At 40.6% G+C, this 13023-nt stretch overlaps 1 protein-coding gene across 2 annotated transcripts in view; it reads left to right on the top strand.

Moving 5' to 3' along the window:
* Positions 1 to 13023, top strand: part of LOC115154013 (cadherin-12-like) — a 271441-nt gene that overhangs the window by 246654 nt on the left and 11764 nt on the right. For both annotated transcript variants that reach the window (XM_029699780.1, XM_029699788.1), the window contains 2 exons: positions 2788 to 2905; positions 4613 to 4864. In XM_029699780.1, coding sequence (XP_029555640.1) covers positions 2788 to 2905; positions 4613 to 4864 — 370 coding nt within the window. The remainder of the gene's footprint in view (positions 1 to 2787; positions 2906 to 4612; positions 4865 to 13023) is intronic.

Raw genomic sequence — 13023 nt, 5'->3', positions numbered from 1 at the left:
TCTGATGAAACAAAAATAGAACTGTTTGGCCAGAATGACCATCGTAATGTTTGGAGGAAAAAGGGGGAGGCTTGCAAGCCGAAGAACACCATCCCAACCGTGAAGCATTGGGGTGGCAGCATCCTGTTGTGGGGGTACTTTGCTGCAGGAGGGACTGGTGTACTTCACAAAATAGATGGCATCATGAGGAGGAAAATTATGTGGATATATTGAAGCAACATCTCAAGACATCAATCAGTCAGGAAGATGAAGCTTGGTCGCAAATGGGTCTTCCAAATGAACAATGACCCCAAGCATACTTCCAAAGTTGTGTCAAAATGGCTTAAGGCCAACAAAGTCAAGGTATTAGAGTGCCCATAACAAAGCCCCTGACCTCAATCCTATAGAACATTTGTGCGCATAACTGAAAAAGCATGTGCGCGCAAGGAGGCCTACAAACCTGACTCAGTTACACCAGCTCTGCCAGGAAAAATGGCCAGAATTCACCCAACTTATTGTGGGAAGCTTGTGGAAGGCTACCCAAAACTTTTGAGCCAAGTTAAACAATTTTTAGGAAATGCTACCAACTACTTACTGAGTGTATGTAAACTTCTGACCCACTGGGAATGTGATGAAAGAAATAAAAGCTGAAATAAATAATTATCTCTGCTATTATTGTGACATTTCACATTATTAAAACAAAGTGGTGATCTTAATTGACCTAAGACGGTGAATTTTTACTAGGATTAAATGTCAGGAATTGTAAAAAACGAAGTTTAAATGTATTTGGCTAAGGTGTTTGTAAACTTCCGACTTCAACTGTACAAACCATGGCCCTCTGCGATCACATCTTCTGCGATGTTGGTTACAAAGCTGTACATATTTAAATTAGGTAGCGAATAAGACTTCCATTGGTGTATTAAATGTAGACTTTTATGATGTCACAAAAATCCTTTAATAATCCCGCCTCCATTCTACCTCCTGAATCCAATTGTTTGACATGGGGAGGGGACCAGTAACTTTATGATGAAACTTTATCAATGTAGAAGCAACAATCATTTTCCATACTTTGGTAGTCCTGCTTTGATCTGGTTTCATCCAAATATCACATTTCCATACTAGTACTTTTCACAGCAAGATTCCGCCAGGTTTTTACTCATAGCTGGTCAGCGATAAAGAATTGAAGGTCTTCTTTTGTAAAAGCCATCACAAGTCCCCCTTGATGGTTAGTTGCACTCACGTTGCCTGCCAAAGTACAGACAAAGCACTTATAGTACAGTACAGGTATTCTGAAGCATATCACACTGTGCAGCTTCAACCTCCCCTGAACAGTCATCTATAACGAGGGATGTAGTCAAGTGAGAAAAACAAGAGAGATACATTTCCAGGTGAAAGCAGGGAGGAAGGCTTCGGGACAAACACCCTGTTTCAACATTCTCAGCAAAATAGATTAAGCAGAGAAAAAACCATTATCATAAACACGCTTGAATGCTTTCTGAGATAAAGAGGGTAGAGTTTAGTGAGGCAGTGGGCTGCCTCCCAAACTGAAGCCACATGCACGGAGAGGAGAGTTGCGATGCGAGGAGAGGAGGCGAGGAGAGGTGGGAAGGAGAGTAGGTGAGGAGCCGAAGAGAGGAGGAGAAGAGTGGAGGCTAAACAACCTCCCATTGAGATCATAACCCTGTACACTGATCGATGTTTAGAAACACTGTTAATTAATTTTCTCTTACAGATATGTCCCTGTTCACTTCACCCGCATGTATATTTTTTATTTTATTTTATTTCACCTTTATTTAACCAGGTAGGCTAGTTGAGAACAAGTTCTCATTTACAACTGCGACCTGGCCAAGATAAAGCAAAGCAGTGTGACACAGACAACAACACAGAGTTACACATGGAATAAACATAAACAATAAACAAGCCAATAACACAATAAACAAGTCATTGACACAGTAGAACAAAAGAAAGTCTATATACAGTGTGTGCAAAAGGCATGAGGAGGTAGGCAATATATAGGCCATAGTAGCGAAGAATTACAATTTAGCAGATTAACACTGGAGTGATAAATGAGCAGATGCAAGTAGAGATACTGATGTGCAAAAGAGCAGAAAAGTAAATAAAAACAGTATGGGGATGAGGTAGGTAGATTGGGTGGGCTATTTACAGATGGACTATGTACAGCTGCAGCGATCGGTTAGCTGCTCAGATAGCTGATGTTTAAAGTTGGTGAGGGAAATAAAAGTCTCCAGCTTCAGCGATTTTTGCAATTCGTTCCAGTCACTGGCAGCAGAGAACTGGAAGGAAAGGCGTATAGATCACTTCGTGCCCAGATTTTTCCCAATACACAATGATAATAGAGCTAGGTTTTATTGGTGCATAGATCTAGGAAAGTACGGTATGTTCACTCCGAGGGTACTGATAAAATGCTGTACGTGGCAGGTCTTTTTAATTTTATTTATATATCATGGCTTTATGTCTAGTAAATCAGTTTTTTTCATGAAAATAACTACAACTATATATATTTTATCATTTATTTTCCCTGAGCCAATTTTTGACACTGAAATATGCAATCTAATCTATATGTACTGCACTGCACCTTTAATACTGTTGCTAGCCCAAAAAAATATGTAGAAATACAACAATTTCTTGATGTAATTTTTTATGAGTCATGGAACTTAAAGGATAACTTCACGAAATGTCCCAACATCTTGAGTTTGTGTCTAGACGATACTAAAATAACTAGCTCAACAGCCATGCAATCCTTTGATGATTCTCTTTCAGTTTAATGTTCAAATGTTTTTCTCTCAGGTAATTCAAACCTTCAGTGCAAAGGACCAGGATCTGCCACAAAGTGGTCATAAGTTCTCCTTCAAACCATCAGAGAGGGACGTCAACAACAAGAACTTCACTATCCAAGACTTTGGAAGTGAGTTACAGTATCTTGACCAGGTTTCTGACACTGTGCCAGTGAGGAAGAAAAAGCAGTCCTCATAGTGAAGAAGCATGATGACAGCACCTAACATATTTCTAGATGATACAGTGAATCATTACACCTGCTACAAGGTCACATCAGTCTCCTTTAGACATATGTCGTTATGAGTACCTGATAGATAGTGTTATCATATAACCCAAGAAAAGTACTGCATATTTGTATTAATTTTGTGCAGCAGCCATAGCCATCACCAATGGGAGTCAACTATCTAAAATATTCATAAAATGTGTACTGTTGTGTCAATTCTATATGATTTAGAATATGTTGTCATATATACTTAACAAAAATATAAATGCAACAACTTCAAAGATGTTAATGAGTTACAGTTCATAGAAGGAAGTCAGTCAATTGAAATACATGCATTAGTCCCAAATCTATTGATTTCACATGACTGGGCACTGGTGGAGCCATGGGTGGAGCCATGGGTGGGCCCACCCACTTAGGAGCCAGGCCCAGTCAATCAGAATACGTTTTTCCCCACAAAAGGGATTTATTAAAGAACATTTCAGGGATATTTTATTTCAGCTCATTAAACATGGGACCTACACTTTACATGTTGCGTTGATATTTTTGTTCAGTATAGTATATTCTCAGAAAGGTATGATATCTCTTTCCAATGGGCATATTGCAAAACACACCCTTTGAAGACGAGTGTGAGTATGACCCATTGCAGTATGAAGCTGTGGAAAGGAATGCATTTCTCAACCTTGAAGAGAGACCCGGCTTGAACCCCTGATCCAGATTTACCTTTTGGACACAGAGCCTCACAGCTTTCCGCCCTGCCGTCACTGTGCCAACAGACACAATCTCCAGGTACAGGGAAGAGATTTGATGTGCAGGGACAAGGCATTCAAAGCACCAAAGGCGAAGTCTAGCAAAGCAAGAGAAAATAGAAAAACACATATTGCATCCAAAATGGCACCCTATTCCCTTTATAGTGCACTATTCAAGTAGTGCACCATAAAAGGAAAGGGTGCCATTTGGAACGAACCCATAATCTGTGCATAACATGTAAGGTGTGTTGAGACACCTTGACCCTTCTGTCAGGAAAAAGTCCCCGGCGTTGTCAGAAGAACAAACCAATCTTGACAGGGGTCAGACAGTCTAGCCACACTGGTCAAATCTGGGGCTGGTCCAACCTGACACATCGCCCTGTTCCTGAGAAACTCTGTCCAGGTCTATTCCTCTGACCAACTTCACACCTGCTCCAGCACCACCCCAACGCCACCTTACTTTCTTAGTACATGATTACCTTACTCTCCTTAGCAGGCTACATGGTTCCTTTATTCTTAATCATTGTTTAACCTTCCAGTTTCCTAGAGTTATGTCGGCTGAATGAACACATAGAAACCACAAAAGTTCCCCAGCACATTCTGTTGTAGAGGATAAGGGTGTAAGGCTGCCATGTTGTCCCGGAGGCAGTTTAGACATTTTCAGAGTTGACTTGCTGGCTGAGGTAACGTCAGGTCAACCTTGTTCAAGACAAGGGACAGAAAACAACCAACTCACAACATTTCTGATGTAATTTCCAACAGGAATACACAGGTTCAGTGAAGGCATTATCATTGTCTTTGTCTCATTGTGTAGGCTAGTGTATCCCGAATAGTCATTTGTAGGTAAATTAGTTTTTTTCTGTTCCAGATAACACAGCGGGGATAGTGACTCTGCGGAGCGACTTCCGACGGCGTTCCCAGGAGATCTACTTCCTTCCTGTGGTGATCCAGGACAGCGGCTACCCCGTCCAAAGCAGTACGGGCATCCTGACCATCCGTGTGTGTGGCTGCGAGTCGGATGGATCGCTCCTCACCTGCAGTGTAGAGGCCATCTTCCTCCCAGTGGGGCTGAGTACAGGGGCCCTGATAGCCATACTCCTCTGCACTGTCATTCTTCTGGGTGAGTCATTTATTATGCCTCATTCACTCCTTCTAGTCATTGAATGTGTGATGGAGATTATCCCTTTAAGGCCAACCCTGGGCGTCAACCAACATTCACAAAAACACTAACATACTTACAAAGCAGTGCCATAACTACTAGACTAACCACCACCATAGTCAGTATATTATCATTCTATTGGGTGAGTATTGAGTAAATTACCCTTGTGGTCGGTCCTACTCAGTTATGACTGTGTAATTTCTTATTGTATGGCTGAATACTGGGGCTTTGATAGCCATCCTCCTGTGCATCGTCATTATACTGGGTGAGTCATTTACAGCTAGGGTACGTCCTCCTAATCAGTAATGACTGTGTAACAGATCAGCGTGTGTCCCTGTACGGCGACACAGGACACAAACCCACATTAACTCTGTATAGTCTAAGTCCTGTCTAAGCCAGGGGAGGGGGGTTCTAAGCGAACTTATGGAATTATTTTAATAAACCAATTAGGCAAATTTGAGCAGTCTTGATCCAAAATTTTGAACAGAAATGCAATGGTTCATTGAATCAGTCTAAAACTTTGCACATATACTGCTGCCATCTAGTGGCCAAAATCTAATTTGAGTCTAACCTGGAATAGTACATTATGGCCTTCCCCTGCATTTCAAAAATGATGGGAGAAAAAAATAATAATGTGCATGTTCTTTTCTTTGTATTATCTTTTACCAGATCTAATGTGTTATATTCTCCTACATTCATTTCACATTTTCACAAACTTCAAAGTGTTTCCTTTCAAATGGTATCAAGCATATACATATACTTGTTCAGGTCCTGAGCTACAGGCACTTAGATTTGGATATGTCATTTTAGTTGAAAATTGAAAAAAAAGGGTCCGATCCACTTCTTAAGGCTAGGCGTCCCACTAGTGGGATAACCTCCAGTGAAACTGGAGGGCGCGCAATTCAAATAAATAATCATACAAATTATGGATATTAAACATTTAGGTACATACAGTGAGGGAAAAAAGTATTTGATCCCCTGCTGATTTTGTACGTTTGCCCATTGACAAAGAAATGATCAGTCTATAATTTTAATGGTAGGTTTATTTGAACAGAGACAGAATAACAACAAAAAAATCAAGAAAAACGCATGTCAAAAATGTTATAAATTGATTTTCATTTTAATGAGGGAAATAAGTATTTGACGCTTAATGTGGTTGCATTAAGGAGAAGTGTATCTTTAAAATGGTGTAAAATAGTCGTATGTTTGAGAAATTGAAATTATTCGATTTTTGATGTTTTTTATTTCGCGCCCTGCTGTTCCATAACATTTCATACGGAAATAAGTATGTTCAAAAGGAAAATGATATTAGCAGGTGCATGTCCTCTTACCGGTTCCATACACAAAATTCCAAGTCGGTGTCCCTGTATCAAAACTCATTATTCTTCCTCGTTTTGGAAGAAACAAGCCTGAAACCTTGAACAAAGACTACTGACACCCAGTGGAAGCCAACAGGAATTACATCCTGGGAGCTAGATTTAATTTTTCCCCTGTACGTTCCATTGGAAGAGCATGGGCTCTCAGAAAATGAAAAATTCTGGTTGGTTTTTCACCTACCATATCTATTGTCTTATAGTCTCTTTCATTATTTTAACATTTCTACAAACTTCAGAGTGTTTTCTTTCCAATGGTACCAATTATATGCATATCCTGGCTTCAGGGCCTGAGCAACAGGCAGTTTACTTTGGGCACGTCAGTCAGGCGGAAATTGAGAAAAATAGACCCTAGACTGAAGAAGATTTATTAACCTCCCTGGGCAAGGTGGGACGTTTGCGTCGTGCGAAATACAAATACCTCATAAATGCTATAACTTCAATTTCTCAAACATATGACTATTTTACACCATTTTATAGATACACTTCTCCTGAATCGAACCACGTTGTCCGATTTCAAAGGATTTACAGCGAAAGCAAAACATTAGATTATGTTAGGAGAGTACCCTGCCAAAAATAATCACAGCCATTTTCAAAGCAACTAGCATGCATCACAAATACCCAAAACACAGCTAAATGCAGCACTAACCTTTGACGATCTTCATCAGATGACACTCCTAGGACATCATGTTACACAATACATGCATTTTGTTCGATAAAGTTCATAATTTATATATAAAAACAGCTTTTTACATTAGCATGTGACGTTCAGAACTAGCAAACATACCGAAACCTTCCGGTGAATTTACTAAATTACTCACGATAAACGTTCACAAAAAACATAACAATTATTTAAAGAATTATAGATACAGAACTCCTTTATGCAATCGCTATGTCAGATTTTAAAATAGCTTTTCGGTGAAAGCACATTTTGCAATATTCTGAGTAGATAGCCCGGCCATCATGGCTAGCTATTTTGACACCCACCAAGTTTGGCACTCACCAAACTCAGATTTACTATAAGAAAAATTGGATTACCTTTGCTGTTCTTTGTCAGAATGCACTCCCAGGACTTGTACTTTACACCCAATGTTGTTTTGGTTCCAAATAATCCATAGTTATATCCAAATAGCGGCGTTTTGTTCTTGCGTTCAAGACACTATCTGAAGGGTGATGCGCCGGCGCATATCGTGACAAAAAAATTCAAAATATTCCATTACCGTACTTCGAAGCATGTCAAACGCTGTTTAAAATCAGTTTTATGCGATTTTTCTCGTAAAATAGCGATAATATTCCAACCAGGAGACGTTGTTTTCGTTCAAAGACTGAAAATGTAAAATGGACTCTTCACGTGCACACGCGCACCCGTTTCATTGTTCTCAGATCGACCACTATCCAAATGCGCTACTGTTTTTCGCCCAGGGACTGCAGAGTCATCATTCCCCGTTCTGGCGCCTTCTGAGAGCCTATGGGAGCCTTAGAAAATGTCAAGTTACAGCAGAGATCCTCTATTTTCCATAAAGAGGCTATAGAAGGCCAAGAAATGGTCAGAGAGGGCACTTCCTGTATGCAATCTTCTCAGGTTTTGGCCTGCCATATGAGTTCTGTTATACTCACAGTCACCATTCAAAAAGTTTTAGAAACTTTAGGGTGTTTTCTATCCAAATCAAACAATTTTATGCATATTCTAGTTTCTGGGCAGGAGGAATAACCAGATTAAATCAGGTATGTTTTTTATCCGGCCGTGAAAATACTGCCCCCTATCCTTAACAGGTTAAATTGGGTACGTTTTTCATCCGGCCGTGAAAATACTGCCACCTAGCCCCAAGAGGTTTTAAGGCATTAAAAAATATATATATAAAAAAAATATTTGATAAAACATTGAATTTGGCATTTCTGCTATTAGCCAACAGAAACGCATTGAATAACAGATTCCCTACTCTGCGTCTCACAAAGACATGGTGGTTGGAACCAAAAATCTCAAAATTTGGAGTCATCAGACGAAAGGACAGATTTCCACCGGTCTAATGTCTTCTGCTCATGTTTCTTGGCCCAAACAAGACTCTTCTTCTAATTGGTGTCCTTTAGTAGTGGATTCTTTGCAGCAATTTGACCACGAAGGCCTAATTCATGCAGTCTCCTCTGAACAGTTGATGTTTTTGTTTTGTTTTTATTTTATTTTTTATTTCACCTTTATTTAACCAGGTAGGCCAGTTGAGGACAAGTTCTCATTTACAACTGCGACCTGGCCAAGATAGAGCAAAGCAGTGTGACACAAACAACACAGTTACACATTGTATAAACAAAGGTACAGTCAATAACACAATAGAAAAGTCTATTTTAAGATGTGTCTGTTACTTGAACTCTGTGGAGCATTTATTTGGGATGTAATCTGAGGTGCAGTTAACTCTCATGAACTTATCCTCTGCAGCAGAGGTAACTCTGGCTCTTCCTTTCCTGTGGCAGTCCTCATGAGAGCCAGTTTCATCACAGCGCTTGATGGGTTTTGTGACAGCACTTGAAGAAACTTTCAAGTTCTTGATATGTTCCACATTGACTGGCCTACGTTTCTGGACTGTTAATGATGGACTGTTGTTTGTTTCTTCTTACTTGAGCTGTTCTTGGGCTCCCGAGAGGCAAAGTGGTCTTAGTCATTGCATCTCAGTGCAACAGGTGACAAAACATTCCCTGGTTTGAATCCAGGCTGAATCACATCTGGCCGTGATTGGGAGTCCCATAGGGCGGCGCACAATTGGCCCAGCGTTGTCTGGGGTAGGCCGTCATTGTAAATAAGAATGTGTTCCTAACTGACTTGCCTAGTTAAAACTTCTTGGGGCTATGTGGGACATTAGCGTGCCACCTGTGGCGCACCCTATCAACAGCAGGTGCATTTCAAGAGCGGCAAATTTGAAACCAAATAAATGTCAAAATTCTAATTTCTCAAACATACAACTAACTTACACCCTTTGAAAGATAAACATCTCCTTAATCTAACCACGTTGTCCGATTTCAAAAAGGTTTTACGGGGAAAGCATAAAGTTAGGTTGTGTTAGGAGAGTACATTGACAATAGCTGTGTGTAATGTATTGTCGATTCAAAGACAGGCGTCACCAAAACCATAAAATCAGCTAAAATTATGCACTAACCTTTTACAATCTCCATAAGATGACACTCCTAGGACATTATGTTAGACAATGCATGCATTTTTAGTTCTATCAAGTTCATATTTATATCTAAAAACAGCGTTTTACTATGGCGTTGATGTTCAGGAAATCGTTTCCCTCCAATAACCGGCAGTCAAGTCATGACAACAAAATAATGAATTAATATTAGAAAACATTGGTAAAATATTATATTGTCATTCAAAGAATTATAGATTTACATCTCTTGAACGCAATGGACTTGCCAGATTTAAAATGAACCTTACTGGGAAATCACACTTTGCAATAATCTGAGCACTGCGCCCAGAAAAATACGCATTGCGATACAGACTAACCGCCATGTTGGAGAGATCTAAAATCGAAAATACTATGTAAATAATCCATTACCTTTGATTCTCTTCATCAGATGTCACTTCCAAGGAATCCCAGGTCCATAACGAATGTAGTTTTGTTCAAAAAAGCTCATCATTTATGTCCAAAAAGCTCCGTGTTGTTAGCACATGATCTAAGCCAGCTGGACTTCACTTCACTTCACGAACGGAAAAAATATATTTACGTTCCTTCAAACATGTCAAACGTTGTATAGCTTAAATCATTAGTGCCTTTTTTAACCAGAACATGAATAAAATTCAAGGCGGACGATTGGGATCTCTTTTAAAACGTTTCGGAACGAGAGTACCCACCATCAACTCGCGCGCCAGGGGTCTAATCGGCCATCACCGTTCCAAGTCTCTTATTCGGTCAGATCTCACAGTATAAGACTCAAAACACTTTGTAAAGGCTGGTGACATCTAGTGGAAGCCATAGGAAGTGCCAAAACATTCCTCAGCCCCTTTGTTTTTGAATGGCATAGGCTTAAAGTCAATTCAACACATCAGGTATCCACTTCCTGTCAGAATCTGTCTCAGGGTTTTGCCTGCCAAATGAGTTCTGTTATACTCACAGACACCATTCAAACTGTTTTAGAAACTTTAGAGTGTTTTCTATCCATATATAATAAGTATATGCATATTCTAGTTACTGGGTAGGATTAGTAACCAGATTAAAGACATTTTTTTTATCCAGCCGTGAAAATACTGCCCCCTATACCCTAACAGGTTAAATAAAATGTAAAAGAAATCATATTTTAACATATAGGGCTATTTTGTATACCACCCCTGCCTTGTCACAATACAACTAATTGGCTCAATCACATTAAAACCTCTTTGGAAAAGGTGGGACGTTAGCGCGAAATTCAAAATACAAAAATCGAAATATTAAACATTCATTAAAATACAAGAGTCATACATCATTTAAAAACGTAACTTCTTGTTAATCCAGCCGCTTTGTCAGATTTCGAAAAGGCTTCACGGCAAAAGCATACCATGCGATTATCTGAGGACAGCGCCCAGCATACAAAAGCATTAACATTTTCCAAACCAGCAGAGGCGTCACAAAAGTCAGAAATAGCGCTAAAATAAATCACTTACCTTTGAAGATCTTCCTCTGTTTGCAATCCCAAGGGTCCCAGCTACACAACAAATGGTCCTTTTGTTTGATAAAGTCCTTTATATCCCAAAAAAGTCAGTTTAGTTGGCGCGCTTGATTCAGTAATCCACCTGTTCCCCTCGTTCAAAATGCATACAAAGGAATCCCAAAAGTTACCAGTAAACTTTGTCCAAACAAGTCAAACAAAGTTTGTAATCAACCCTCAGGTACCCTAATATGTAAATAAACGATAAAATGTAAGACGGAGAATAGTGTGTTCAATACCAGAGATAAATAACGAAGTGCACAAACGCCACAAGACCACAGACAATGAGAGCCACCTTGAAAAACGACACATTCTAGCTCATTTAAAAAAAACAAGCCTGAAATCCTTTCGAAAGACTGTTGACATTTAGTGGAAGCCATAGGAACTGCAATCTGGGAGGGTTTCCTTTGAGTTTCCCATAGACAAGCATTTTCAATGGGTGGTGACCTAAAAAAAAGAAATTTAGGGTGGATTTTCCTCAGGTTTTTGCCTGCCATATCAGTTATGTTATACTCACAGACATTATTTTAACAGTTTAACTTCAGAGTGTTTCTATCCGATAATACCAATTACATGCATATCCTAGCTAAATGCCAAGAGTGTGCAAAGCTGTCATCAGTGCAAAGGGTGGTTACTTTAAAGAATCTCAAATATAAAATGTATTATGAATGTTTAACACTATTTTGGTTACTATATGATTCCACATGTGTTATTTCATAGTTTTTATGGATTCACCATTATTCTACAATCTAAAAAATCTTAAAAATAAAGAAAAACCCTTCAATGAGTAGCTGTGTCCAAACGTTTGACTGGTACTGTATATATATATACACTACTCAAAAAAATAAAGGGAACACTTAAACAACACTATGTAACTCCAAGTCAATCACACTTCTGTGAAATCAAACTGTCCACCTAGGAAGCAACACTGATTGACAATAAATTTCACATGCTGTTGTGCAAATGGAATAGACAACAGGTGGAAATTATAGGCAATTAGCAAGACACCCCCAATAAAGGAGTGGTTCGGCAGGTGGTGACCACAGACCACTTCTCAGTTCTTATGCTTCCTGGCTCATGTTTTGGTCACTTTTGAATGCTGGCGGTGCTTTCACTCTAGTGGTAGCATGAGACGGAGTCTACAAGCCACACAAGTGGCTCAGGTAGTGCAGCTCATCCAGGATGGCACATCAATGCGAGCTGTGGCAAGAAGGTTTGCTGTGTCTGTCAGCGTAGTGTCCAGAGAATGGAGGCGCTACCAGGAGACAGGCCAGTACATCAGGAGATGTGGAGGAGGCCGTAGGAGGGCAACAACCCAGCAGCAGGACCGCTACCTCCGCCTTTGTGCAAGGAGGAGCAGGAGGAGCACTGCCAGAGCCCTGCAAAATGACCTCCAGCAGGCCACAAATGTGCATGTGTCTGCTCAAACGGTCAGAAAAAGACTCCATGAAGGTGGTATGAGGGCCCGACGTCCACAGGTGGGGGTTGTGCTTACAGCCCAACACCGTACAGGACGTTTGGTATTTGCCAGAGAACACCAAGATTGGCAAATTCGCCACTGGCACCCTGTGCTCTTCACAGATGAAGCAGGTTCACACTGAGCACATGTGACAGACGTGACAGAGTCTGGAGACGCCGTGGAGAACGTTCTGCTGCCTGCAACATCCTCCAGCATGACCGGTTTGGTGGTGGGTCAGTCATGGTGTGGTGTGGCATTTCTTTGGGGGGCCGCACAGCCCTCCATGTGCTCGCCAGAGGTAGCCTGACTGCCATTAGGTACCGAGATGAGATCCTCAGACCCCTTGTGAGACCATATGCTGGTGCGGTTGGCCCTGGGTTCCTCCTAATGCAAGACAATGCTAGACCTCATGTGGCTGGAGTGTGTCAGCAGTTCCTGCAAGAGGAAGGCATTGATGCTATGGACTGGCCCGCCCGTTCCCCAGACCTGAATCCAATTGAGCACATCTGGGACATCATGTCTCGCTCCATCCACCAACGCCACGTTGCACCACAGACTGTCCAGGAGTTGGCGGATGCTTTAGTCCAGGTCTGGGAGGAGATCCTTCAGGAGAC

This window comes from Salmo trutta, chromosome 2 (assembly GCF_901001165.1).
Source record: "Salmo trutta chromosome 2, fSalTru1.1, whole genome shotgun sequence".
NCBI classification, from domain to species: Eukaryota; Metazoa; Chordata; class Actinopteri; order Salmoniformes; family Salmonidae; genus Salmo; species Salmo trutta.
The sequence above is the reverse complement of the archived record's forward strand: the minus strand, read 5'-3'. Positions and strand labels throughout refer to the sequence as shown.